General features: G+C 40.1%; 2 protein-coding genes across 9 annotated transcripts in view; one reads left to right on the top strand and one right to left on the bottom strand.

Moving 5' to 3' along the window:
• The first annotated feature begins 75 nt into the window (after positions 1-75).
• On the top strand, positions 76-8,145 carry PDCD6 (programmed cell death 6). 4 transcript variants are annotated; one of them, XM_010708628.4, is made up of 6 exons: positions 76-228; positions 2,881-2,942; positions 4,477-4,521; positions 5,283-5,441; positions 5,957-6,066; positions 7,602-8,145. In XM_010708628.4, the coding sequence occupies exons 1-6, from the start codon at positions 167-169 to the stop codon at positions 7,698-7,700; spliced, it is 537 nt and encodes a 178-aa protein (XP_010706930.1). In that variant the 5' UTR covers positions 76-166; the 3' UTR covers positions 7,701-8,145. The 4 variants fall into 4 exon arrangements, with proteins under 4 accessions (XP_010706930.1, XP_010706931.1, XP_085076744.1 ...); XM_010708629.4 differs by having other exon boundaries at positions 5,283-5,435; XM_085220618.1 differs by lacking the exon at positions 76-228 and adding an exon at positions 365-1,140 and having other exon boundaries at positions 5,283-5,435.
• The window catches only part of LOC104910198 (uncharacterized), a 39,001-nt gene continuing 17,260 nt past the window's right edge, over positions 6,026-27,766 (bottom strand). For 4 of the 5 annotated variants that reach the window (XM_085220612.1, XM_085220614.1, XM_085220616.1 and 1 more), the window contains 9 exons: positions 26,997-27,133; positions 26,334-26,453; positions 25,808-25,838; positions 19,108-19,129; positions 18,467-18,491; positions 17,826-17,864; positions 15,768-15,869; positions 14,065-14,170; positions 6,026-12,754 (listed from right to left, as the gene is read on the bottom strand). In XM_085220612.1, coding sequence (XP_085076738.1) covers positions 11,790-12,754; positions 14,065-14,170; positions 15,768-15,869; positions 17,826-17,864; positions 18,467-18,491; positions 19,108-19,129; positions 25,808-25,838; positions 26,334-26,453; positions 26,997-27,133 — 1,547 coding nt within the window. In that variant the 3' untranslated portion in view covers positions 6,026-11,789. The remainder of the gene's footprint in view (positions 12,755-14,064; positions 14,171-15,767; positions 15,870-17,825; positions 17,865-18,466; positions 18,492-19,107; positions 19,130-25,807; positions 25,839-26,333; positions 26,454-26,996; positions 27,134-27,766) is intronic. The other variant, XM_085220613.1, reaches the window with a different exon arrangement.

The raw sequence follows: 27,766 nt of genomic DNA on the forward strand, positions 1-27,766 counted from the left end.
GCCGCCTTAGGCCGCACCGGCTTCTTGTCGCCATGGCGACGGGCGTCACGCGCCTTTCCTCGTGCTTCTCCGCGTGGGCGCGGTCTGGTGACGTCACTCCGCGCCCCGCTCGGCCCGCCCCCGGAAGCGGAAGAAGGCTCCCGCTGTCCGGGTTGGGGCGGCCGTTATGGCGGTGCCTCACGGGATGGGGCTTCCCGATCCCTCCTTCTTGTGGAACGTCTTCCAGAGGTGAGGCCGCGGAGAGCTCGGTGCCGCTCGCCGAGCTGGTACGGGGAGTGAGCGGGCATTGGGAGGAGGCTGGGCGCCTCTGACGGGCGCTGGGCGTCGGCCGAGGCTTGCGGCTACGTTCCCGCGGTGGGAATCGGAGGGAGAGCTGTAAGGAGGGCTGGGGGTGACGGGGTAGAGCGAGGGAGGTTATCTGGAGGCGTTTGCCTGCTGGGAATCCGGGAGTGCCGCAATCTGTGGAGGATGAAGAGCCTGGAGAAGCTCGTCCCTCGGGCCCGTTTTGTGGGAGATATGTCAAAGAGTCCGCCTGGGTTCCGGTAACAGCGAGGCCGGGTATGGAGTAAGCGGACTCTGGGTGTATTCAGACTGGGGAAGAGAAGGCTTTGGGGGAGGGGGGAGCTTTCTGCTATCTGAGAGAAGCTTATAAGCAGGAGGGAGGCCGACTTTTTACACCAGTAGATAGTGATAGGGCAAGGGGGGATGTCCTTAAACTAAAAGAGGAGTGATTTAGATTGGATGTTAGGAGGAAATTCTTTGCTCAAAGGGCAGTGAGAGGGCGCTGGCACAGCTGCCCAGAGAAGCTGTGGTGCCCCATCCCTGGAGGCTCAAGGCCAGGTTGGATGGGGCCCTGGGCAGCTGAGCTGGTGGGGGCAGCCCTGCCCGTGGGGCTGGGTGGGCTTTGAGGGCCCTTCCAACCCAAGCCGTTCTGTGATTCAAAGGATGCTAGGTTTGGATGAGCAGTGAGTAAGAGTTACTACCTGGCATAACACAGTAGTGACTCAGAGAGGTGACATTTGTCCACTACCCTTATGTAAAAACATTTATCTGAGAACTTGAAGGAAGTATGTGTGATGCCATTTCCCAGTTTCAGCTGGTCCAGAAGGAAGCAGGTGGACATTCTGCCTTCTCCACCAGGTAGGCCAGTAGAACCATTTTAAATAATGCAGCTAGCAAGGCTACTTGCATGGGCATGGGTCTTGCTAAAAGTATTCCTATCTGGCATACCACTGTATGGGGGTGTTGGAATATACTGACGGGATTGGTTATAGATGTGGATAAAACTGCTACAGTTTATGTAGTCCAAATAGTTTCCAAAGAGGCTTTCAACATACGTAAGCATCAAACAGCTTTAGAGAAATCTGACAGGCATAGAATGAAAGGGAAAGTCCTTTGGTGTATAAATAACTGGCTGAAAGGCAAACCGTGTGGTTTTCTGTCACACTGATAGATGCAGTGGTTCTGGGATCTTTGTTCAATGCATTGAAGAGCATCTAGGGGAACGGAGGGTAAATGATCAGACAAGCTTCAGCTTCTAGTTACACAGACTAATGTTGGGTATTTTTAAGGCATCTGTTTCTTTTTCTACTAACAAAGCACAAATGTGCACTCCAGATGTCATGGCGGATTCTTGCAGCAAGAGCTAAGCCTGTGAAGGCTTGGCATGAGCACCTTGCAGTACTCAGTGACCAAGCCGTGTCACCTTCACGGTTGGATCCTGATTGCTGTATCGTGGGTAGCTGAATTCTAGAATAGATACCTGATGGCTGTGGGGAAGATTCATAGAATTGTAGAATTGCTCAGGTTGGAAAAGACCTTAAAGATCATCAAGTCCAACCACGACCTCACCATACTACCCTAGCTCTAAAACGCTTTGCTAAATCATGTCCCTGAGCACCACATCCAAACAATTTTTAAACACATCCAGGGATGGTGACTCAACCACCTCCCTGGGGAGCCTATTTCATTCAGTGCTTAACAACCCTTTCTGTAAAGAAGTTTTTCCTGATATCCAACCTAAACTTACCTGAGTTACCCTGAGGCCATTTCCCTTCATCCTGTCACAGCTCTCACTGTAAGCACCTTTCAAATTCTGGAAGAGAGCGATAAGGTCTCCCCTCAGCCTCCTTTTCCCCAGACTAAACAGCCCCATTTCCTTCAGTCTCTCCTCGTAGAGCGTATTCTCCAAGCCCTTCGCAAGCCTTGTTGCCCTTCTTTAGACCTGTTCAACGTCCTTTCTGTACTGAGGTGCCAAAAATGAACACAGTACTCGAGGTGAGGCCTCACTAATGCTGAATACAGGGGCAGGATCTGCTCTAAGCTGACTGATGGCTGGGAGCAAGATAAGCAGATTGTAACTCTGCTAGGCTTACGTGGCAAGGTTTGGTAGTGGGGCCTGGGGTGGCTCTGTGAGCAGAGCCCTGTGCTGCTCGTGTCAACTCAGAGCCAGCCCTGGCTGCTCCAAAAGGACCCTCCGCTTCTGCTCAGGGATCAGCAAGGCAGGATTTTGGAATGGTTGCAGCAGAGAGGGAGTAAACTGTCAGGTGCAGGGGGAAAGCTCTTGTGTAAAACAAAGGGAAGCCACCTCCTTGAGTTATGCCCAGACTGTTCCGTTGTCAGTGTGTTTGTGTGTGTCATGTGTTCTTATGGAGAAAACTCAGAGCTTTCTTAACTCGTATCCAGAATGTCTCATCAGTCTGAGCGAAGCGTTTAATTTGCAGTGCCTGTGGGTGATTGACTAAACAGTGATTTATTATTTTTTTTAAAGACAAATCCTATTTGCATTTTATTTGCTAAGAACAGAAATGCTGAGGGTTGTAGCTAAATCCTGTTAATTTCAGCAACTTAAGGCATGCCACTTTTTCTTCCCTCCTCCAGAGTTGATAAAGACAGGAGTGGAGTAATCTCAGATACAGAGCTTCAGCAGGCACTGTCCAACGGTAAGTAAGTCTGTAAAGGGGGAAGGAGGCCCATTGTGAACTTCATGCTACGTTTCATGCCAGTCTGGCTACTTGACTCTTTTGTTCTTGACTTTTTGCTCCTTGCTCATCTCCACTGCACATCTCCTTCTGAACCAGTGCAAAGGTCAGATATTTACAGCCAGCCTTTTTCCTGCACGTAAGAGCTTTTCATTCAGTACGGCACAGGAAGTGAAGGTGGTAATTTTTTATTTTTAAATGAGGTATTTTTTTTCCCACTTTTTTTCCTAATCAAGTAGAAAGATGTACTTCAGACCTAGCTTGAATCGTTAACTAGGGCATGGTCAAATAACCTGGGGAAGCCAAATAAAAACTGAAGACTTTTTTCCAGTAGTCACATTTTCCCTTCCTTCTGGTGATTCGGGGTGGTGGTGGTTTTTTTCCAGAGTATATCCTCTGTGGATGGTTGTGTGTCACAGTCCACACTGTGGGCCAAAAGAATGTAATGTGTTCCTTTTGAAAACACTAAGAAAGTATTCACTGTTCTCACTATATATTGAAGTTCAATGTGTTCTTGACAATCAGCTTTTCAACATGTCAAATTTATGCAAATAGTAGTATGTGCATCTGGGAAGGATGGTAGATAGTAGAGTTGTTTGCATTGTAAAATCCTGTCCTGCCTTGTTGCCTTTTGTTGTTTTTTTTCTCTCCTGTGCTGACATGTTCAGGTATTTGTCCTGTCAGGGGAGGAGGAGGTAGTCTGTTGCTGGCTGTCTGAACTAGCTGAAATCAGTACATTTCTTCAGCACTGAAGTTGCTATGGTTTCTCTGTATGGAATCTGTATTAGACTATTGAAATTTTCTACATGAAATAAGTTTTAACATATTCTGCTCCTTAGAACTCCGGAGTTTCCAACCCAGTGAAAACTGGTCCAAAGCAAGTAGCCTTTCCACATTCAGTAGCAGCTGTTCACAGAAGTCCAAAGCTCCTCTTCACATGGCTGTGCTCAGGCCTGTCTAAGCAGTAACATTTCTTGGCCCGAAAACACTGATTTAAACAATGCTTTTAATTCAGCATGGAGAGGGGATTTATACAAAAATCAACTTGAAGCTGCATTGTGTGGCTCTGTGATGTTAAGAACCTATTCTTTTCACTCTATGTCCTGGAGTAACCATCTGTAGAATAGGAAATAGTCAGATTTTTAGTTTTATTGATGAGAAATGAGTGAGAGACTCCTGACAATCTGGGAAGAAAAAACTTGTTCTTGGCTCTTTTAAGGCTTTGGTTCTCAGCTGGATTTTAGTTTGCTTTTTAGGTGTGGGAGTTTTTTTGTGCAGCCTGAAAAATGTTGGGTTTCTACGCAGTATCAGTAAAGCATTGGTCAGAAGTCATCAAGACCACAGTTACTTTAAAGCAGCTTTGTTAAACATCAAGGACTGACTGCCTTAGCTCTGAATTCACTACTTGTGGTTCCTGTGGGTTTTTGTTTGCTTGTTGTTCAGTTGCCTTTTTTGAATGTTGCCTGGAGGAACAAAGTAATTCTTTCTGTTTCAGGCACGTGGACTCCATTCAATCCAGCGACAGTCAGGTCTATTCTTGGTGAGTATGGCTGCGTGCTGTGAAGTAGACAAAGACTGTTGGTTTTTCAGCTCCAGTTTGAGAAACAGTTGTTGCAGAATATTTTCAGAGAAACAAATATATATACAATTATCACAATACTTGTACATTATATTTTGTATTGTAAAGTTGAATGCACATTTAAAGGCCTGATGAACCAATCTGGTCGTGGTGTTAGTGAGCTGGTCTGTGACTGTAAAGAATCCATGGTTTTCTAAGTCCAAGTTTTTTTTTTCCTCAGTAGTTGTAAGATATAAACTGAAGTATTGACCCTTTTGAACTATAAATTAATGCCCTGTGTTTAAAACTTGTTCAGCAGCAGTCAGAATTCCATCCTTGTGCAGTGTGCTACCTCCACGAAGGGGACGGTATCAGTAATTTAAAAGCTGATCCATGTTCCAACGCTTCTGGCAGTCCGTAGTTGTTGTAGGCTTTCTCATGAGTCCTAAGAAAAGAGCAAACCCCGCTTTCTCATTTTGTCACTGGATTATCAGTCAAACCCTGAATGCTTTGAAACTGGAAATGAAAACACAGGAAAAATGAATATTCTGTAACTCTTGCTGTCTTTTCTTGCTTTATCCTTTCCTCCTTTGGTGGACAACTTAAATATCACTTGTATTTTAGTAATTCCTCACCTGTTTTCAGTACTCCCTAAAGCATTCATTTCTTTCTTAAAACACCAGCAGACCTTCCTGAAGACTTGGCAGAGCTGAGGTTCTTACATGACTTTCTTTTTATTTCAGGCATGTTTGACAGAGAGAACAAAGGTGGCGTGAATTTCAATGAATTCACTGGAGTCTGGAAGTACATCACAGATTGGCAGAATGTCTTTCGAACGTATGACAGAGACAATTCTGGAATGATTGACAAAAATGAACTAAAGCAAGCACTAACAGGTTTTGGTAATTCATTTGTAATTACAGTTTTTATGATCCCATTATGTCATCCAGTGACCTTGGTATTGTTAGGGCTGTACTGCTGGGACACATGACTAGAAATAGAAATGAGACAAGCGAAAGGCAGTAGGACAAGGGACCTCTTAGAGACACTCTGCCACGGTTGCAACCCTGCAGATTGTTGGCTTGCTTTTTAGAAGTATTTCCCTTTATGGAGAAAATGAAAGCGCAGGTGCTAGTACGTGTGTGTGAACTGTTTGCTCCATTCTGTTAGTAAATCAATGGTCACTTTAATCCATAATGATGTTTACTATACTGTGTGTAACGGTTGCTATTGAGCATGGTTTATATTGCATGCCTTCTGTTTGTACACCTGTGTTGTTCAGTAGACAGCAGGAAAAAACAAGTCTCTTGTAACTTCTGTTTTCTGCTTCTGTTGCCCATGCCTGCTGAACAACCTAGCACTCTGTCCAGAAACACTGTAGTAATTGAATCGTCCTAAAGGATTTCTCTTGTCCAAGGTTACCGGCTGTCTGATCAGTTCTACGATACTCTTATTCGGAAGTTTGACAGACAGGGAAGAGGCCAAGTTGCTTTTGATGACTTTATTCAGTGCTGTGTTGTTTTACAGGTAAGAAAGGAGATGCACTTTCAATGGCAATTGGAAAAAAAAAAAACTGTCTTCAACTCTTACGATTCTCACTTTATAATACTGGAACTAGAACTTGCTTATGAATAACCATCCACTTTATGAATAAAGTGTACAAGAGATGCTAGAAACATCTCCAGCTGTAGATTTTCACTTGTTATCCACTTGCATCCCATATAAGTAAATCTGAAGCTCTTTGATCTCTTAAGTATTTTTAATGGGGTGAAAAAATGAAATACAGCCTCAGGAAAACATTTAGTGTTCTTTTCATTAGCTTTGATATACACAGTTTCTTTGGGTCTCGGCTGCATTCAAGCTGGAGTGTGTTATGTCCCATGTTGCCCTCTTGAGTGTACTCCAAAAAGATGTTCTTGCAACCTAAGTTGTGAGGATTTTCTGTTTCAGTCTAAGGCTCTGGTTTACAATCTGATTTACAAGATTTGCTTTTTGACCTAACAGCTAAATTATCTGATCTTTCATCTCTGCTGTTCCTGAAGGGGCAATGGTAATAAAACAAAAACCAAACAGCAACAGAAAACCAACTCCCCCTTTCAATTATAGGAATGTTTATGGGGAGCAAGAGAAAAAGGAAAGAGGCTGTCCCTCTCAGATATATTCTTCTGCTTAGAAAAAAGTCACTGAATGGTTTTATTTAAGTGTCTCCAGCCTTTCTGAAATGTAGGCAAGACTCTGAGGAAAAGCTGGGAAACTGCAGCAAAGGTCAAGCTGAATTTTTAGTAAGAGAACGGAAGAAGGATTTTTCCTTTTTTTTCTTAACACATCTAGTGTTTCCACAGTACCTTAGCTAGCTATCTTCCAGCACGCAATAAGAGAAATGAATCTCCAGGAAGTCCCTTCCAACGCCTGCAACTCTGATTCTGTGTAATTTGGATCCTCATTATCTGCCTAAGTGCTTTGTTCTTCTTTAGTTCTATGGTTGTAGCCTTAAGTCAAATGCTGCTGCTGAAGCACGTACTGCTTTTATACTCACTTGCAAATATGAGCCAATTTTGATTTGCTATCAACTTAAATTCTAGTGAAGAGGGCTTTGCCGTTGCTCATCATTCATGTGCTGTCAGTGAAAACATAGTGGTAGCTATTCTGGTCCGCTGCCAGCACTGCCTGTCCTCTGGGGGATTGTTCAGAGACAGCTGAGATATTAGTGATACATTGAGTGGACTGGGATAGAAAAGTAGAAACAGTGCTCTTTAGACCCTGTCTGCAGCTGACTCTCAAAGGTATTAAGAATTTTGCTTTGTTCCCACCTCCTGAAGAGTCAGCTATAAAAACTGTTCTGGCTTATAAATAAAAGCTTAGATAGGCTTAGGTGTGTCCTGAAACCACAAAATCAGATCCACTGAACAGCTCAAGCATGAAATACAGCAGAGCTCCTTCTGTGTGCCTGGCACTGTGCCGTGTCTACAAAAGGCACAAAGCCGCAGCATTCATACATGAAAGTAGGGCACTCTGATCTTTCCCTGTATGCAAAAACGTTTTTTCTTTCTCCACATTTTTAGAGGCTGACTGATGTATTCCGACGTTATGATACTGATCAGGATGGCTGGATTCAGGTGTCCTACGAGCAGTACCTCTGTATGGTCTTCAGCATTGTATGACATTGACATCTAAGAATCCCACACTAGCATACACAAACTGGAGTTGCCAAATCATCATGTACTGAATAAGATAATTGCTGTATGGTAATGGATATAATTTCACATCCGTAAATTTTGTATGTACATCAGTCATCGCTTTTAGAATCAATGTTTGTTGTTTTTGTGTTTTACAGCTCTAAGATTAGCCATATCATGCTTACTGTAGCACAGAAAGCACAAAATCTAGACGTAACTGGCGCCCTGTTTAACTTAACTTTCTTTCACATATCCTGCATGGGACAAAGGACACTTTAGAAATGCCAAATTAAAATAATGCTTGTTAGTTTGTAAGAGTCAAAACTCCAAAGTTGCACAACATGTTTTGCATGTGCCTTACTTTTATAAGAGTATAATGTATTAATTTTTAATACAGAACTTAAAATTAAGTAAAAATGTTAGACCAACATGTACAGTCTACGTTTGTACACTTTTTTGGAGGGTGGTGGCTGTGTTCCTGTGTTGCAGGTTTATTTTTGTTTTTACAGTTCAGGGTCCCTCCCACTTAAGAGGGATGGCCTTTTCTTTGCTTTCTGTCTTTACTTTCTAGCTGCCTCTTTCAGGGTATCCTTGGGCCATTTTCAAAGGTAACTTCTTCACATTAATTTCCAACACTGCATCTTCTTCAGTTAATTCCCTTCAAACTCTTAAATCCTCTGGATATATGGTTCCCTCTTAATGCAAATAATCTTTTTGGGTGAAGCATCCATTCTGCAGTGGCCCTGATGGTCAAGCATTCTCAAAACCTTTCAATCTCAACATTTATAAAAACAGAAAACAAGCAAAAATATATTAAAAGCACTTACTTAAGGTTCCTTTTACGCAGTTGCTTTCAAGAAGCAACCTAGAGGAAGTGTAAGTTAACAAGCTCCCTAGGATTACTCTGAAAGAAAATTTTAAACCTCCTCTACCCAAAGCTGTTATTCTTCAAGATATATTTTACAAAGTTACAGTATCTGGCAGCTGTGGGGCAGAGGAACTACCACCAGTTGTCCAGTAATGATGTAACAGATCCTTAGTGACACTGGTAACATTTTCTAAACAGCTTTCTATGAAATATCACTGACAAACAGTTACAGCACATACATGGGGGAGCAAGAGGTTCTCCTAAAGGACTCTGAACACCTAAAAGGTGTCCTCAGCCTCCAAAGGGCTGCTCCTGTGAGATGCTGGGGGAACAGGCAGTGAGAAACCAGTATCAGAGACCACTTGAAGAGCTTCCCATTGAGATGCCCCACTGGAAAGAGCTTCCCACTCCCCTCCTGCAAAGGAATTTGTCCCCCTCGATAATTCTCCTGACCAAATGAAACCCAGTACATCTAGGATCATTCATAGGTCCAAGGTTGCAAAGCTAAGACCAAAAAAGCTGGCATCAGAGGAATTACCTGGGTTGTGGCCTGTGAAGGAAGTCAAGTCATTCTTTTTCAGTCAGCATCATCATATTTGACTGCTGTAGAACAACTGGAGCTGGCACTTCCTAAAGGAGCCGCACTGGTGTAGAAAAATCACCAGTGACCAACTGGAATGCCTCATCTCAGGAGGAGAGCTGCTTCTGAAGGTGAGAAAGCAAGTAACAATAACAAGAACCTGGCTGGGAAGTACACCAGTACCCCTCAAAGGCTCTGGTACACCTTCAGAAATGTTGCCCTGGTGCCAAAGGGCGTGGTGTAGCTGTACTGCTGCTGAAGGATGGCAAACATTTGCAGTGTGGTCTGCAGCCTATCAATGCCTACCTTGTAAAGCTTGTTTCCCAAAGAAGGCCCAGTGCCCAGAGAAACAGGAACACACACACAGCACTTGTTCTGTTCCAGTGCTCTACTACATGGGGTAGGTAAGACAGGGCACAGAGGTTCCTTGGGAGCAAGTAGCCAGAAACTGACTCGGGGAAATTGGCCAACACAGGAAAACAGAAACAGGACGAGGTCTTCTCTTATATAATACTATTGGAGAAGTGACTGAAAGGATGACACAACTTCCCTCCCCCTCTAGGAGACCACTCATCCTGTGCAACAGGCAAGAACAGGAACTGTTCCCCAGAACAAAAAAATAAGAAGGAAATGCGGAGGAGGAAAGAGCATCTTCTTGGGGAAGAGATCATTCAGCCACTGTATGCCACTGGGATATACAGTACTGACAGTAAAATCCCACAAGGAGTCAAAAGTAGAAAGAAAAACCTCTCTATGAAGACCTCAGCTGAAAAAAACTTAACTTTGATTCAGTTTTTCTGTGTTTCCAGAAACTTACTTGCACTACACTTCCTGGAGAAAAGGAGGCAGTGAAGAAAAAGGAAAGCAGATGTATTCTGATGCACAGTCCAAACAAGAATAGGGTTTTAGAGAATCAAGTGTACATGCCCTATAAGTTGCTTTGTTGCTTTTGGGTTACAAATTTATGTGACTATGTCCAAAAGGTTATTTTTTATGAATGCAAAAATATATTTGTATAGCTTATGAAGACAAACCTGAGTTCAGCACAAGTATTTAATGTGCAGAGAAAAATACTCCAGATATGGTTAGAAAAAAAGATGACTGCCCAGAACAGAGCAGGGAAAAGGAGAGCAGAGTACTGGGAGTAAACTGTCTCAAGCTAGTCCTTTTCTTTAACCCCACGTTAGCTATATATGATTATATACAGCAGACATCTAAAGGTAAGCACTGGTGAGCTTACAGCTCAGAAGTGCAGAGAGAAGAAATGTAAATACAGACCACTGGTAAACACAATGAACTGGTGCTCATTTCTGTTATTGTGTCACTTTGATAATTTAGTTTCCCCTATTATTATGTAATTGCCATATGGGTTCTACTATGTCTCAGTATGCTTTTGTCAGCACAAAGAATGAAGAATTTTCCATTTTAGCATGGACCCATTTATCAAATGAATTAAGTCAATTCACAAGTTTCATCCTCAACAGGATATAAAAGTGCAGATATTGTACGTCTCTGTTCTGCAAAAATAAAACAAAATAATGTCACACTCTCCTCTCCTTTCATTAAACAGAAATGTAGTGTATCTATTTCTACAAACATCCCAACTACAGAGGCTTAAGTTAACTGAACTGACCTGAAATTTGTGTGAAGAACAGCATATTTGGATTTTTAAACAACAGATCTGTATTTTCAGTGAGTGTTCTTCCCCCAAATTTAACATAAAAGCAAACTCTTTTTTCCGAGTGGGGAAGGTTATTAAAAGGGTGATCAGCTTTTTGCTGACAGAATAACATATTAAAAAATAACAAAAAGATTTCTCTGCAATACACTAAGATGTAACAAATACATTAAAAAAGCCTAAAAAAAAAAAAATTAGTATTCACCTTCATTATGTGCAAGTTTGTGTTCCAGCTACATTTAATACGTTAAAAAGATAACACTCTACCTCCCTTTCCCCTTCCAAAAATACACTTAAATGCAGTCTCTTTCCTGAAATCCAAGATACAGAGATTCTTGAGTCTGTTCATCTGCTTCCAGTTCAGCTGTTGTTGTTCCTTAATTTTTTCCTCTAGGTTCTATTAGCAACTGGCTAACATCTGAATATTTAGTTCTAGAAAGGGGAAATTAAAAAAAAAAAAAACATTACTTCTTTTTCACGTTATTTCACATAATACATCAGAGATTGTTTAAACGAAAGCTTTACTGCTGACTTTCCTGGTTCTCGTGCGTAAGCATAGCTTAGATTTGTCCAAACTCACACCCAAAGGCAGCTGTATGACAGTACATGTCCAATGGCCTTGAAATATTTTACAATCCATTTCCAAAGCAGAAACTTTTCTAACGTAAAGGAGTATTTTTCCAAATGGAAAAAAAAAAAAAAAAAAAAATCAGATAAATCAGCTCTTTGGTAACATTTGTTTTGCTATCCCAATTCGTTTGACCCATTTTGCATACTTTCAACAATTCCACCAAGTTTGGTTCTGCACATATTCCTTTTTTTTCTTTTTTTTTCCTTTTTAATCTATGCCAATGTATCCCCTCCCCACAGCTGCCACCCCAATAGAACAGATAGCTAGCAAGACGACCCAGAACAAAACTTTCAATTTGGGAAACTTCACCTCACTTATCACAATCTTACAAGTGCTGGATAACATGAAGCCAGCTGTCTGAGCACCCCAGTCATCACAGGTATATCCTTTCCTTCCAGTCTGTTCAAAACGTTGGGAGCACGACCAACGGCGTCTTCACCAAACATCTTATCTGAGCTTCTGAACTGCTCATTATCTCTGTATGAGCCACCGCCAGGGAAGGAATAGTGATGTGAACCCCAATCATTTTTATCACCTGATTTCTCGTGCCTATATTCTTGACACCTAGATTCCCAGGTCCAGTTAGATTCTTTGTTCCAGCTAGAGCCCTGGCTCCAGCTAGAGTCTCGATTCCAGCTACAGCCCTGGTTCCAGTTTGAGTCCCGGTTCCAGCTAGGACGCTGGTTCCACCTGGAGTTCTGGTTCCACCTAGAGCCACCTCTTCTTGAAAAAGCAGAATTTGTAGAAGAAGTACAAGAATTCACAGACCCATCACTCTTGTAAGAGAAATAGCCTTGTGAAGGATAGTTGTTTGAGTATTTTCCAGATGAAGGATATGAAGAATTGGGATAGGGCAATCTCTTATCACTTATACTCCTTGCTTTGCTACACGTTTGTTGATTCCTCCAACTTGTACCTTCCCTGTCATATGGCATTCTGTTACCAGGGAGGTTATCTCCTTGCACATCTTTGGACATATACTCTGCTGAGTACTCATTCACAGAACCTGTCGCATAAGAAGAGGCCCCAAGGGCTGGACTGTTGTTAGAAGCAGACTGATTGAACTGCCTCAGCCATTCACTGATACCACCAGCAGAACTTCCAGTCTGGAGAGCAAGGGAGTCCCTGAGTGCTGACATCATTGCAGAGTCAGCAGGTCTTAGTTCATAGGAAGATGATCCATCATCAGTTTGGTAACTGTGTGAGTTCGCAGGAGCAAAAGAATTATCTGCAGCACACTGTTTATACTGAGAGAAAAAACGTTGATTCCAGTTAAAATTTCCTAAATAAAAAAATAAATACGTAACGTAAGGAAGGGCACCAGAGGTTAAGTAAAATATTAAAATACCAACCGAAAAGACAACTGTCCTGAGGTTTCATAAAGTGCTTTTTTCCTGTTTCCACATTTCCCACCTTTGTACCTGAGTCCTTCCATCTTTCCACTCAAAAACCTTCATGCTAAATAGGGCACACACAGTTTTCAGTGGCACCTTCTGAATTATTTTCACATTGAACCAAATGGCATTGACTGAACATAATCAAAGTAGTTTGGGTGGCTTTTCTGCTCTATTTTTCTTTTAATTCATTACATACATCTGGGACAACTGTTCACAAAGTAAGTTTAATTCATTACAAGCCCCTTTTTGTCTGACTATTTACTGGGTTAGAAAACATCAGCTTTTGTGCTACAAAGCTGAACAAAGAATAACAGAAGGGAAATAACTGACTCAACCCAAGTAATTACCTAATAAATAATCTGAATTCAACCATATTTCGCTTTACTGTCAAAGCATGATAAAAATCAACCAGTGGAATTATCATATGAAGGCCTCTCAGGTAAGATGTACCTAAGAGAGCTCAAAGAGGTCAGGAGACATTAACTTTATGTAAGAATAATTATAAATAATGAGCCAGTGTGTCTCAACACTTTTGATTTTAGCACACGTGCTCTTTAGCTGCTGTGGATATGAAATAAAATGGGTTAGCTTAAATCACATCATTTCCTCCCAGTGTTTGTTTTCTTCTTAAATACATCAGTTCTGCAGTAAACAGAAAAACAAAGATTTACAAAAATTCAAGTCTTCCTATCCTCTAAAAAATACAGTCAACCAAAATTTGCCAAAGCTCTACTTTTGCAGCTTACCCTTACAAACTTTCTCACCAAATTTTTGTGCACCCCAAGATTTGTGGGACATAGAGAGGGGCAACTCATTATCAAATAATTAGAAGGCCAGTAGCCAAAAGAAGCATTCTAGAAACCTCTTTCATTGCATCCCCTAGCAGTATCAGCAGAAGCATTCAATGTAAGAATGGGAAATACCTCCTTGAAAACACCTTGACATGCCAGCCTTCACAGTGAGCTAGGCAGATGCTACTGCTTGGATTTCCAGCGACCTCTATTCTTTGAAACATTATGCAGCGAGACAGAGTGTTCCCACGCAGACAGGGTTGAAGTTACGAAAGCTTCAGAAAATGATAGCCTGAACTGACTCAGAGGACAAAGTGACACGGCCCTCTAGTAAAAAAGCACTATGGCTGGCCATGAAAATAAATTAAGAGCAGAACACTAGAAGAACAAAGAGTCTACATTACCTTTGTATTTTCCATATGGCTTATACGGTTTGGTGAAGTTTCTTCTTGCAGGAAATCCACCTCGAGACATTGGCATCAATGGCCTCAGTCTGTTAGTATAATTCACCTAGATTAAGCAGAAGTGCAGAATGTCTGTTTTTAAGCTGAAATGTTCAGTATTAAAAAAAAATCATCATAGAAAGTTAGCAGAGTACAATTTTAGGTGACTCCATATGAAGGATGTTTTGCTCTGTTGGTTTCAATTACCACACTCAACTACAATTAGAAAACACTTTTTAAGAGGCGTGAACCTAGAGAACAGAATGAGGTGTCTGGGGATGACAATACCACCTGTTCCAGATTTCTTTACTGCCCCTTGACATCACCTGGCTAAAATATAAAACTGGTGCATATGCAAATCCTGTCTCTAGCTAGGGAGTGCAGAATGGAAGGCTCAACTGCTGCCTGAGATTAAATGACAATTTTTAACCAGCTGTGAGAACTGCATTTTACTCACACACCAAAATGTGGCATATATAGGAAATAGGAAAGGAGAATACTGCAAAGACACACATCAGATACTGTTAACTTAAGCTGGTTTCAGCCCCAGCCTCCAGCCCCTTCCTCTTTGTGAATGTTTTTCAAGGCCCTCACCTATTTTCAATGCCAACACAATTCTCAGGCTTTATTCAATTTCAAGAGAATCCAGATAGGGCACTTTCTTGCTTCCTTTGTTGTTTTCAAAATAATCCAGGCTGTATTTTAAATAAGAAAGGTCTTTAAACTTGTCCATTTTGTACTTTTCAGTAAATCTCATAATAAGAACAGCAAAAAATATTTTTCCCATAAGAATCAACTTCAAACTGCTCACCCCCTAGCAGGAAATTGGAAATGGTAACCTTCAAGCTGATGTAGCCCAGTACGTAAGCAGACTTCTGACCTGCTGTTTTTTTAGTGAGCAGCAAATGCATGACAATTTGGAAGTGTAGATCTCCAAAAGGTACTGACATATGCTGGAGATGAAAGCGTAAGGAGTTACCTTCCTCAGCTGATATGGAACATATTGTTAATGCTTAAGAATCCATTCTGAAATTTCTTTCAGAAAACACATGCTACATTTTATGGATCAGTAGCTGTCAGAGGTGGATAGTCATTTTTGTGCAGATTCTAGTCAATCTTCACACTCTTTTTTTTCTGTGGGTATTCAGTTTTCATGCAAAGAAGCTGTGAAGGTTTGTAAGGGCGTCCAAAAAAAGGCAGAACATCTCGCTTGCCTTCATCTTAGGAGATTAAAGATCTCAACTGGGAGCAGAGTTACCAGTAAAACATTTACCCAAATGCTCATGAAAGAAAGTGACACATTTGGGTAACAGATAACTGCCTGTTAATCACAGAAGAAAAGCTATCAAGCAAGGGGCCAAATGTAAAGTAAGGATGACAACCAGACACCACGATGTAAAATGGAGCACAAATCTGGGCAGGAAACACATGCAAAATGGAAGGAAAACAGATGGAACGTGATGAAGAACTAAGAGAAGCAGTGACAAGCAATTAATGAATTTGATACTTCAGAATTGTAGAACAATTTAAAAATATTTAAATGAGGAGGGTTGGCCTATTCTGACCTGTGACAGTTTGGCAGGGCGTTAACATAATTAGTTCAACCACTTCTTGCCTCCCGTTGGTAAGATCGCTACAACTCTGGTCAAGATGAAGTCACTTACCACTGCTTTCTTTTCACAAAAGGACTTCAAAGCTTCCGTGAGCTCCTGCGTAACACGAACAACACGTGTTGCTTCTGAGTCTGAGGTGATGTGAAAAGTCTCCTGTTGAGAAACACAGCGAGAATTGCTAGCTCATTGGGACACCTCAGTGTCATGTACACAAATAGATCATTTCATTTTGGTATAACCAAGGTTAAACCACTAACTTACACATAAGAAATATAATACACATATAAATACATACACAGACATGTATTTGAAAATACATAATTGTAAATGTAATTATGTCCTGATAAGAGGCAAACCATAACCCTTGATATCTGTAGCAATCCCATACTGTCAATAATGAAGATTCCGTTGCAGACGTGTTAAATTTATGCTCCTTGTCAAAAATTCAATAAAAAGTAAACTTCGGATACTTCATCAAATGCCTCTGATTCTGCCATTTTGGTAACAAAAAGATGAAAGTTTCTACCACAATTTTCCTATGTATACTTTTGGGATACAGACTTATAAAAGACACTGATATAACTATATAAAGTACAGAAAAGTTATATGTATCTGTCTTTTTAATATTAAATCACAATAAGTAAGTGTATGAAGTTATAAATGACTGCAGAAAATTAAAAGCATAGAAATAGTCTGAAGCCACATGAAATGTATGTGATACCTTTTCATCAGATACATCAACAGCTAGCAAGCATTTTTGGTAGTTTACTGATTATCCAGACTTGTTTTTTTCTGTAACTCTTCCTAAAGTCATAAATAACAATAGACTAAAAGAAAAAAAAGACTGAAAAACACTTCAGATGGTAAAGAAGCACACCCCTCAAAACAGCTGACTTGTTATTTCAGAGCAGAAACAAGCAATTCTGACTCAAATGAAATGATATAATGCCTAACGTAGAGTATTTAACAAAAGACTTAAGAGTTTCAGTCTGAAAAATGGCAAAGACAAACAGGCAGATGTCCTGGCTTGCATCAGGAATAGTGCAGCAGCAGGAGCAGGGAGGTGACCATCCCTCTGTACTCAGCACTGGTGAGGCCACACCTCAAATACTGTGTTCAGTTTTGGACCCCTCACTACAAGAAGGACATTGAGGCCTTGGAGTGTGCTCAGAGAAGGGCAACAAAGCTGTGAGGGATCTGGAGCACAAATCTTAAGGGAAGTGGCTGAAGCAAGTGGGATTATTCAGTCTGGAGGAAGCTCAGACGAAATCCTATTGCTCTCTACACCTGCCTGAAAAGACATAGTAGCAGGGCAGTGATCAGCCTCTTCTTCTGCGTAACTACTGATACGATGAGAGGGAATGGCCTCAAGTTGCACCAGGAGAGTTTCAGGTTGGGCATATCTTCTCAGAAAGAGTGGTCAGGTGCTGAAACGGGTTACCCAGGGAGGTGGAGGAGTCACCATCCCTGAAGGTGTTAAAGAAACAATCAGATGTTATACTAAGGGATGTGGTTTAGTGAGGAAATGGTGGCAGGTGGCTGGTTGGACTAGATGATCTTGGAGATCCTTTCCATCTTAGTGATCCTATGATTCTGTGATTCTAATGACAAGCAAGGCCTACTATGCCACTGCTAACAGCAACTGAACAGACAGAACTTCTTCACTCCAACAGCTACAGCTTTGCTCTAGATCTTTCAGTTTCAGTTGGTTATCTAGTTCTACAGCAGCAGCAGTCACAGCACCACAGACAGCAGGACCAGACTGGCTCCTATCATTCAGTTTATCAATAATATAAAATAGCACGCATGGGCAAACGAGAGCACTTGAGCAACATCAGTGATGCTAAAGCTGCTTGTTAGGGTGGCTCCTCAACAAAAAGAAGAATGGTTCAGTGACTAGTGAGACCATTCACACTGAAGCCAGCATGTTGTTCTGAACTTTTCAAAGAGCAAAGTCCATAAAAATGTACCTTAGAAATTAATGTTGGAGTCAAATAAATTTGAGCAGTAATCAGTGGCTCCATTACAATATTCAATGCTTCACACAGGTGAAACTCCACAACTGCTAAGACTTACCAAATTCTTATCACAATTATTTGGCATACGTACCAAGAACTCTAAAGCTTTCTGTTTCCAAAAAGGATCATTCTGTGGGATTGGGGAAGAAAAATTAAAAGAATGAACACACCGTGTTTGTAACGCCTTCCTGTACAAAACAAGACTGTTTAATCTTTTAGCCAACAACAGAAGTCAACACAAATGAAAGACAGTATTTTTATGTTGCAGCTGTAAATATTAAACTCTAAATAGCACAGAGCTCCTCAAGTCAGATACAGAGATCACTTAGGATTTCACTTTTGAATTATAAAAAAAGGATAATAAATCTTTATATTTATTTTAAGATTTAAACCAAACCTCCGGAAAAGAACATCTCTAATCTGAAGAGGGGCAAAACAGTGGAGGTTGCAGCATAAGTTGGGACACTTAACCTGCAGACACTGGGTCTCAGAGTCAGTGATTCTGAACAGAAATCATATGAACTAAATGGGTCAATATCCTAGTGTATGGTATTAATTTCCCTCGTGGTGTGATGAACATAAAACTCTAGTCACTAGGTCAGTTACTTTGTTTCTGAAATAGTATCAATAAATTGAGAAATGAAGTCCAAAAGCAGTTGTTTTCAGGAAAAAAAAAAAAAAAAAGCAAAGCAAGCATAAGGAGACATTTGCAGAATTATTACTTCTACATACCTCATGCTTATGATCATCATCCCACCTTAAAAAGAAAGAAAGAGAAATACTAAGACACATTTAAAAAATTACTAAAATGACAGGTTTATTATTGGTGTCTAGGATCAAATATTTCAATTTCCAAATGTATATAGCTTAACAATACAGAATACATTTTTCTATATTTAAAATACTGTATTTCTTAAAGGTCTTTACTCTGACTCTCAAAAAACAACAACAGTTGCACTGATGAACTCTACAGATCAGCTAAAGGAGGTGACTAAAGTAATGGAAACTTTTTTCCTTCCTATATGAACGTAGGTGCCTTCTCTACAGCTTAGGCAATGGCATTCCAAAGAAAGTGGTAACACCCTGACATTTGAATTGCAATCTTCGTGCAGGAGTACATCAGACCGCTATTGAATTGCATAAGCCGTGTAGCATCTAAAAAATCATTGCTACATAGAAACTGAATATCACATTTTATTTCAGGTGTTTTCCTCTGAGGCAGAAGGCAACAATTTACACCAGATGAAGTACAATGGAAAGACAATACATTTTCCCTGTACGTGATATTTGTTACAGAAAAGATGTACTTAACAAGTAAAGTGATCTCATAAAGAAATCTCTTTTGATTTCCCCTATGGAAGAAATACTCTCACCTTGCTTTCTTCTTTGATGGGGCTAGAAAATTAAGAAGAATGATTAGCACCATTGTAGAGTTTCCACCATATTACCACAATAGAAACATCACTCAAACCAATCTATAACTGGCTCTAAAGTGATGGCAGTCTTTTAAAGGACTAATAATCTCTCTGGCCAGTACAATCTATATTAATTAGAAAGGAGTGAAAGCTCAGTAAAATAAGATTATCTTTAAGACAGTTGCTGTGCTTTACAGAATCAGTTACTGCATCATATATAACTTAGCACTTCTTAATGTATTCCAGAAAAGCAACTGGGCAAGTACTGATTCTCAGGACAAATGACATAATTGTCCCTACAGTATGATGCTGAAAGACTCATTTGTTTTTTTCTATCACCTGATGTTGAACAAATGCTGAAAAGTTGCAACAAGAATTTGCACTGTACATCCCAGAGTTTTCTGCATGTCAGGAGAAAAAAAGATTGCCAGCATTTCAGAGAAGACATCCAATGAAGAAACAATCACGGAAACAGGATGGGAGGGATCTGTGCAGGTAGAACCACGGAATCATACAAAAGTACAGGTTGGAAAGGATCCATGGGGGCTGTCTAGTCCAGCTTCACTGGCAAGAGAAACGTACCCTAGAGGCACTAAACAGAATGCTCAAAAAACAAAGATGAAAGATGAAGACAAGGAACACTAGAATTGTTTTCCTTGATTTACTCAATTTGTACTGTTTTAACAGTTAAATCCTCCCCATCTGAAGACAAGAGGCTAGAAACTTTGCAGTTCTTAAACTAACAACTGAGGTTCCGCTAACTTCAATAGACTAGCCTCAAAATTAGATCAGGCTGCTCAGTCCCAAGCACAATTGAATTTTTTAAGTCAATAAGAAAGGCAATTTCCTACCTCTTCAGTCAGGTAGTTTCAGCACTTGACCTCTCAACTATGTAGAACCTTCCACTGTTTAATCAGCATTGCCTTCACTATAATTTATGCTAACACATGTTCCTTCTCTGTGCACCTTCAAGAAGTCCGACTCCTTCTCCAAATACATATTTTATATAGCAGAAGACAGTAATTAGATCACATTCTTTGCTGCTGTCTTAATTAAACCCACTTCTCTGAAGCTGTCTTCCACATTGTATGAGCCAGTTCTCCCACAATCTTCATAGCTGACAAGCCTTCTACTCACACCTTCACCAGAATTTCTTGTGTATGCAGGACATTGTTCCAGAAGCAATTAATGAGTACCAAGAACACTCAATAAGGGAATGAACACTTCCCTCAGCCTGCTGGCTACACTCTTCCTAATGCAGTCCAGGCAGTCAGCCTTTATTACATCCAGAGAACATTGATGATACATGCTTGTATTGTTGTACATAAAAATCTGTAGGTTCTTAAAATTTGTTCCCTATCCAAATAGTATTCAGTTTGTATCCAGCAGGGTGTTGCTCCACCCCAGATGTAAGAATTCATATTTACTTTTGCCAGAATTCAGGACGTTTCTGGCATCCCATTTCTCTAGCTTCCCAAGATCCCTCTCAATGGTAACTTTGTTTTATCACGTACTAAGCATTTTTCCAAAGTTTGATGTCATCTGCAAACTTGACTATGTTGTATTATATTCCATTATATCCAGATTGCTAATGAACACGTGAAGCAGTGCTGGCACCAAGATCAGCCACTCAGGAATGCCACTAGCAAACAAGCCAGCACACCTAAAATCACTGACAACTGTTTTTTTGAATCTAAACATTTTCCTCAGCTACCTTTCACCCAACCTGTACTATTACGGTATCCCCTCAGTTTGGCTACGACCATACTAAGTGAGACTGCACTGAAAGCTTTCCTAAAGTTAAAACAACATCCAGTCTTCCATGTGTACAGAGCCAGCCCATGTCACTGCAAAAAGCGATCAGGTTGATCAAGCCCAGTTTCTCCTTAGTAAATTCACAGTTTGTTCCCAGTCATCATCTTGGCTTTTACACACCAATAAATGACCTATATAAGGACTTGTCCTATAATTTTTATGAAGTCTGGTCAATCCTATAGCCACATGCCTCACTTTTCAAGAAAAGCACACCTGGCTTTTTTCAGGTCACCAAAGGAACTCCTCTGATCATGACCTTTCAAAGACTCTGAGAGAAGGTTCCCCCAACACCAGACATATCCCATTTTTTCCTATATATTTGCGCATGCTCGATTTGCCAGTCCCCAAACTAATCCTCCTCTACTGTGACTCCACAACTACGTATATCATCCTGAAAGCAGACCTTTATTCAGTAAAGTGAAGAAAGCAACAAGTATTTCAACGTTTTCCATGTCCTTTATCACTAAGTTGTTTGCTCTGTTCTTCAGTGGGCCACCTCTTTTGCTGCTGTCACACAGAAGCCTTTCTTCTGACCTTCACCAACAAGTCTTCTTAACTCCATCCCAAATACATCTCAAATGCCTACATATTTCTTGTTGGCAGCCTGCCCTCAGGTCTGTATGTTTCCTTTTAAGCGCTGAAGATTAGTTGGCTGTTCTGTCTTCAAACTCACTAGCCACCTGCTATACCTGTCCATACTCTTGCACAGCAGAATGGATCATTTCTGCTCTCTGAAAATTCTCCTTGAAGACTCATTGTCCCTTTCGGTTTCTTTTTCCTTTCAAGGCAGCCTCTCAAGGAATACTGGCTACTAGTTTTCTGAAGATGATGAAGGCAGTTCTCCCAGAGACCAGGATCTTGGCATCCCCATTTCCCTAAGGATTTTAAATTATATAATCATAAAATGGTTTGGGTTGGATAGGACCTTTAAGGTTATCTAGTTCCAACCCCCCTGCTATAGGCAGGGACACCTCCCGCTGGGCCAGGTTGCTCAGAGTCCCATCCAGCCTGGCCTTCAATGCTTCCAAGGAGGAGGCATTCACAACCTCACCAAGCAACCTGCTCCAGTGTCTCACCACCCTCAAAGTAAAGAACTTCATCCTGATATCTAGTCTAAATCTACCCTCTCCAGCTTAAAAATATTTCCCTTCATTCTGTCACTACCTGCTTTTTATAAGTAAAAAGTCCCTTTCCAGCTTTCCTGTAGACTCTCTTCAGGTACTGAAAGAGAGCCCTAGTTCTGAGCCTGTCCTTGGAAGGGAGGTGCTTCAGCCCTCTGATCATCTTCATGACCCTCCTCTGGACCTGTTCCAACAACTCCATGCCCTTCTTGTGTTGATGGCTCCAGAACTGTACACAGTACTCCAGCTAGGGTCCTACGAGAGCAGAGCAGAGGGGCAGAATCACCTCCCCCAACCTACTGGTCACTTCTCTCTCGATGCAACCCGGGATATGGTTGGCCTTCTGAGCTGCAATTGTACACTGTCAACTCATGCTGAATCTTTCACCAATGAACACTCCCAAATCCTTCTCATCAGACTCACTCTCATGCCATTCTCTGCCCAACTTGATTCTGTGCTTGAGAGTGACCCTACCCAAATGCAGGACCTTGCACTTGGCCTTGTTAAACTTCATAAGGTTGGCTTGGGCTCACCTCTCAAGCTTGTCCAGGTACCTCTGGATGGAATCCCTTCCCTCTAGCATGATAACTGCACCCACTCAGCTTGGTGTCATCTGCAAATGTGCTGAGGATGCATTCACTCCAACTGCCCATGTTGCCTATAGAGATGTTAAATAACACCGGTCCCTGAGGAATGCCACTCGTCACCAGTCTCCACACGGACACTGAGCCACTGACTGCAACACTCCAGAGTGTGACCATCCAGCCAATTCCTTATCCAGTGAGTGTTCCATCCATCAAATCCATTTTTTCTCTAGTTTGGTGACCAGGAATGTCATGATCATAATCTCGTGACCATATCAACTAAGGCTGCCACTGATCATCATACTCCTCAGTCTTCTCCCTCCCTTGCAGGTAAAATGTGCAAAACCCTTTCCCCATTGACCTACCCAGCACCTGCATGAAAAACTGCCTGATTTCAACTTTGGATTGTTTGCAACTTTGTCAAGAAGCCTATATCCATCCATATCAGCACTCCAGTCATACAAGCTACTGTCTTATATTTCTGCAGTTCTAATGATGTTATAGCTTTCTGATCACATAGAGAGTTCCAGTTTCACCATCCAGCCCAACCTCCCACTTCAAGAAAGATTACCGCCAGCTTTATATAGTCAGGTCTTGAAAACCTCTGAGGATGAAGAATTCATTACCAACGGATAATCTGTTCCAGTGCTGTTCCGTCCTCTAGGAAGTAAGTTTTTTTCTGAGTTCAGCCTCTCAATCTGCCATCCATGGCTATAATCTCTTATTTCACTTTCTGCAGTTACCAACAACTTCAGCTTTGTCATCTTTGTAGCAATCTACTAGAAGGACAGTCATCAGTATTCTTTCCCATCTAAAGAAGACCAATGCTCTCAATCCTTGAGCATCACCACACCTCTCTGCTAGATACTCTCCAATTTCTCCATCTTCTTGAGTTAGAAGGAATATAACTAGATAAAATATTCAAAGTTTGATCTTATCAGTATCAAACAGTGGGCAATAAGAACATTCATCAGTCTGCTTGCTGCCTGTGCCCCACCTGAAGTGTTACAAGATTGCTTTATATGAATGAGAGCATTCCATTCGTTCATATTCAGCTTGGCAATCACCATAGCCATCAAGCCCTTTTTAGCAAGGCTGGCCAGCCTGTCATTTCCTATCCTGTACTGACACATGGAGTTACCACTTACCCAATGAAGATACAGACAAACTTCCCCAGTTATCTGCTATAATTTCAAATAAAATAACTCAATCTGAAGACTATTGTCCAAAACAGCAAACTAAATCTTTGGAACTGTTTTTAGTTTCCAGCTGCATTCTGTAGTATCATTAAAGTAGTTTTTAGAACAGAAAATATTAATGCAAGCAGAATTCAGAAACTAAATTAGACTAGAAATTCATATGCTGTAGTACCACATTGTATTTATACAGATTCTCACACTTCATAAGATCTTCATAGGGCCATCAAGTTCATTAGCTCTCTACTTTGAGCAAGTGATTACTGGAATTACCTTAATAAGGTACAGATGACCCTTCTTTAGAGAATGAAGAAATGTTTTAATTTTTCCTTTGAGGAAACAAATAAATCCTTCCAAAGCTTCTCAAATGTATATAAAGATACATAATCATGTTGGTTTTGCATGTGATCTCAGCAGTAGCCAAAACTTAAGTGTTAATGTCTGTTTTGTCTCTTACCTAGATAACATTTCTTAATTACATCCTCAAACTCATTCTTGCTGACAGAAGGGAGCTCTGAAGATAAAAGCCATTCTCTAAAAATGTGATCTACTCTAAACCCACACAGTTGTTAAGCCTTAAGCCAATAAGCATGAATTCCTTCTAAATAAGTAGAGTGTATTTATTTTGGAATAAACTTGATGTTGTGCTGCTGTGCTTGCTACCTAATCAAAGCAGAACATCACAACACTCTTGTCTGTTCCTTCCAGTTCTTCATAGCCTGTGGAACTGCATGGATATATATATTTTTTCTAATGTCCTGAGTCTTTCCTATAGACGTCCTACAGAAGTCAGTAAGCACTGAAATCAAATACTATCATGTCCATACAACTTTCCTCATGTTAACACTACGCAACACGATTATCAGCTAGTTTTGTCCTTCACTTACTAGCAATATGGATCATCACTTCTCTGAAATAGTTAAAATATTTTAGATTCTTCTAGAACTTTTGGTATTACACCTTCTATATTATAGAGAAAAATCGGTAGCGGTTTCCAAAAGATTCCCATACAAAGAAGAAATGTTAACAACATCCATTCAGATTGATGAAGAGCAAGGTACAGCACCTAACTTGCTAAAAACCTCTACAGCAAGATCCTGACCAACAGTTCAGACTGTGGTGATTAGAATACACAAATACTTCTGGAGGTTTTAGAACTCATTCATAAAGTTTACTCTAAACTGAGGATTACAGGACCAGGCTAATGGGTCACATTCCATCCCCTTCACAAAAGAGACAAAGCTTCAAAAAGGTCTCTGCTACTTTGTTTGGTAGACCAACATAAATAGGTACAAGACACAAAAGCCATCAGTGATCAATTCAAATAAATCACCACTGTGGTAGGCACTATGGGCAGGATTCATACTGACATACACTGTTGACCTAAGCAACCTGCACCCACTTCAATAAACCTACTGCTACTAGTACTAGGGTCAAAATGTAGCAAGTACACATATTTCTTCAGGTTGGAAAATGATACAACTCAAATATACTGCATAGAGGGAGGACGTCGCTTTTATGTTGAAAGGTTTTGTTTCCATTGCTCATTCAAATACATTTGCTAAAAAAAAAAGATACCTTCCACCTTTAGCAGCAATTCAGCACTGATTTGTATGCCTTTTGATGATTGAAATTAGATGGAAAAGGTTTTATCAGCTTTTTCAAAGAAATCCATCTAAAACCGTATTTCTATACTTCTTGACTTTTCTTGATTATGAAATTACTGTAGTTATCTTAAATACCTCCAGAAACGAGCAGCTAAAAAAAGTCTCTCTTCATTTCAAATTTACAAAAACTGGAAAAATCTTCAAAAAGAAAACATTTTGTGCTATTACTTACAATTCTAATGTTTTAAACAGTCAAACCCTTCAAGTTCAAGTAATTCAAACTAAGCTGGTTTTGGCTGTCAAATGTGTTATATTCAAATAATACATAAACTTACGTGAGGTACTTGGTCTTATGTAACCTTCAATCTAGAAAGCAGACATAGTTTTATATTAGATTTTTCTGATTAAAGTTAATTACAATAGTCCCTATTGCAACTGTCTGTAGAGACGGAACAAGTACTTTTATTTGTCCTAGCACAGTTTTACAAATTATATATAACCAGTACAAATTAAATTTGAGAGAAAATTTCAAACATTTGAGAAAAGTTAAATTGTATTAGTTAAGAATCACTGAAGTAAAAGCACTAAAATCTCCAGCTGGAGATTTTCTAACTAAAGGAAATCGACTTCTTCAACAACTTCATTTTTTTTTTTCCACAGGAATCTCAAGACTACTGTTCCTTTCCCCACATGTTTTAGGGTGACTTTAGCTTAAGTCTTGGATCTACCTAGCACTACACTTTCTAGTCACACACAAGAATTTAACATGATTTGTCAGGAGTACTTTTAAAACTTACTAGGTCAAACATTGGCATTGGTTAAAGATGCATTATTGGATATTTAACATTTACTTCCAGTTACCTTATACATTTTTAATCCTTCAGTCTTCTCTAGTTCTCCTGCTATTCTTTTGAGAAATGAGACTTTGCATTCTTTTACATCTGTTGCCTTTCTCTTCATTTTGTCTGGAAATTCTTTAGACTGTTGGCAAAAACAGTTTTAGATGAGCAACATAAAAATTCACATATTAAAAAACAGGCACATTTCATTTCTTGGACAAGCTTCTAAGGACTAGTAAACATAGTTTTGAATATGAATAGGTAGTTTCTCCTCCATAACACAACCAATTAAATGTTAATGTTGAAAATGTATAGGCCATCTTCACAAGAGAATTTGGATACTACATGAAGTTTGCAATTGAAAGGTAACATGCTCTATACAATATCCAACAATACCATGGGCATGCTGAGAAATGAGAGAGAACCAAGGACTGAGAACTGATCTCAGATGAGATTAAAATACTTAAGAACGGACTTCGAGTACATGCAGATATGCACCTCTGAATCACGTTTTCTCAGTAGTTCACAGCTTTATAGCTATTCACGTTGATCTGACCCATCAGTACTCAGTCAAGCAATTATTAGTGACGTCAAATGGTGGAGGCTAAACTTCAAACTTGATGTAGGTATTCATAGGAAAAAAATTATCTTTTTTTTTCCCTATCTTGTGATCAAAATTACTTACTATGTATGCTCTTCTGTGTTTATATCCACTAAGATGTTCTATCATGGGTGCCATCTCTGTATTAAACCCACACAGCTTGCATTCATAATGCGGCTCTCTCCTTCCTTCAAATCTGATTTCAACCACATGTTCTAAGCCTGTAAAAGCAAGAATTACAAACATCTATATTTAAAATAGGCTATTATAAACAGAAGTATTTTCTTCAAAGATGCTCACTAAAAGCTAAAATTAATAAAAAAAAGAGTATTCCATTTTCAGAATTTCAACACTTGTTCAGGATCACAAAGGTCAGGCTTGTTACCCACATCAATTAAATTCTTCTCTTTACAATGTTTTATTCAAGATGAAAAAAAAAACTTCTATGGAAGATTTGCAAACTCAGTAAAACAAATATATAGCTATTCTCCTGCCCAGAATATTTTCAAGGAACAAAAAAACACATTTCCTTCAATAAAGCCATATAAGATAATTAATGGAGATATGTCAGTCAGTCAAACATAAAACAAAGACAGGAGATACCACACCAATTTCTGTATTAAAAACAAATCAATTTAAATTATTCAATCAAATAGAATTTGAGTAGCAAATTATAATGTTTGAGTAGCACAAAACATATCCAGAAATAACAATAATCCCTTCATAAAATCAAGTCCCTTTGTTAGATAAAATTTTAAGAATTAACAGGAGAGAAAATGGATTTGCTGAATTTTGTTCCTAGAAGTCACTGAAAGACAAACTACAGCTTAGAAGCACTCAAAAATCTCTAGACG

The sequence above is a fragment of the Meleagris gallopavo genome, chromosome 3 (assembly GCF_905368555.1).
Source record: "Meleagris gallopavo chromosome 3, MGAL_WU_HG_1.1, whole genome shotgun sequence".
Classification (NCBI taxonomy): domain Eukaryota; kingdom Metazoa; phylum Chordata; class Aves; order Galliformes; family Phasianidae; genus Meleagris; species Meleagris gallopavo.

What these genes read in the sequence shown, in the direction of transcription:
- PDCD6 (XM_085220617.1), top strand. Translation starts at nt 1,070, where the DNA reads ATGTGTGATGCCATTTCCCAGTTTCAGCTGGTCCAGAAGGAAGCAGGT. An exon ending in TCAGCAGGCACTGTCCAACG is followed by an intron (nt 2,943 to 4,476) that starts GTAAGTAAGTCT and finishes TTTCTGTTTCAG; the next exon opens with GCACGTGGACTCCATTCAAT. An exon ending in GCAAGCACTAACAGGTTTTG is followed by an intron (nt 5,442 to 5,956) that starts GTAATTCATTTG and finishes CTCTTGTCCAAG; the next exon opens with GTTACCGGCTGTCTGATCAG.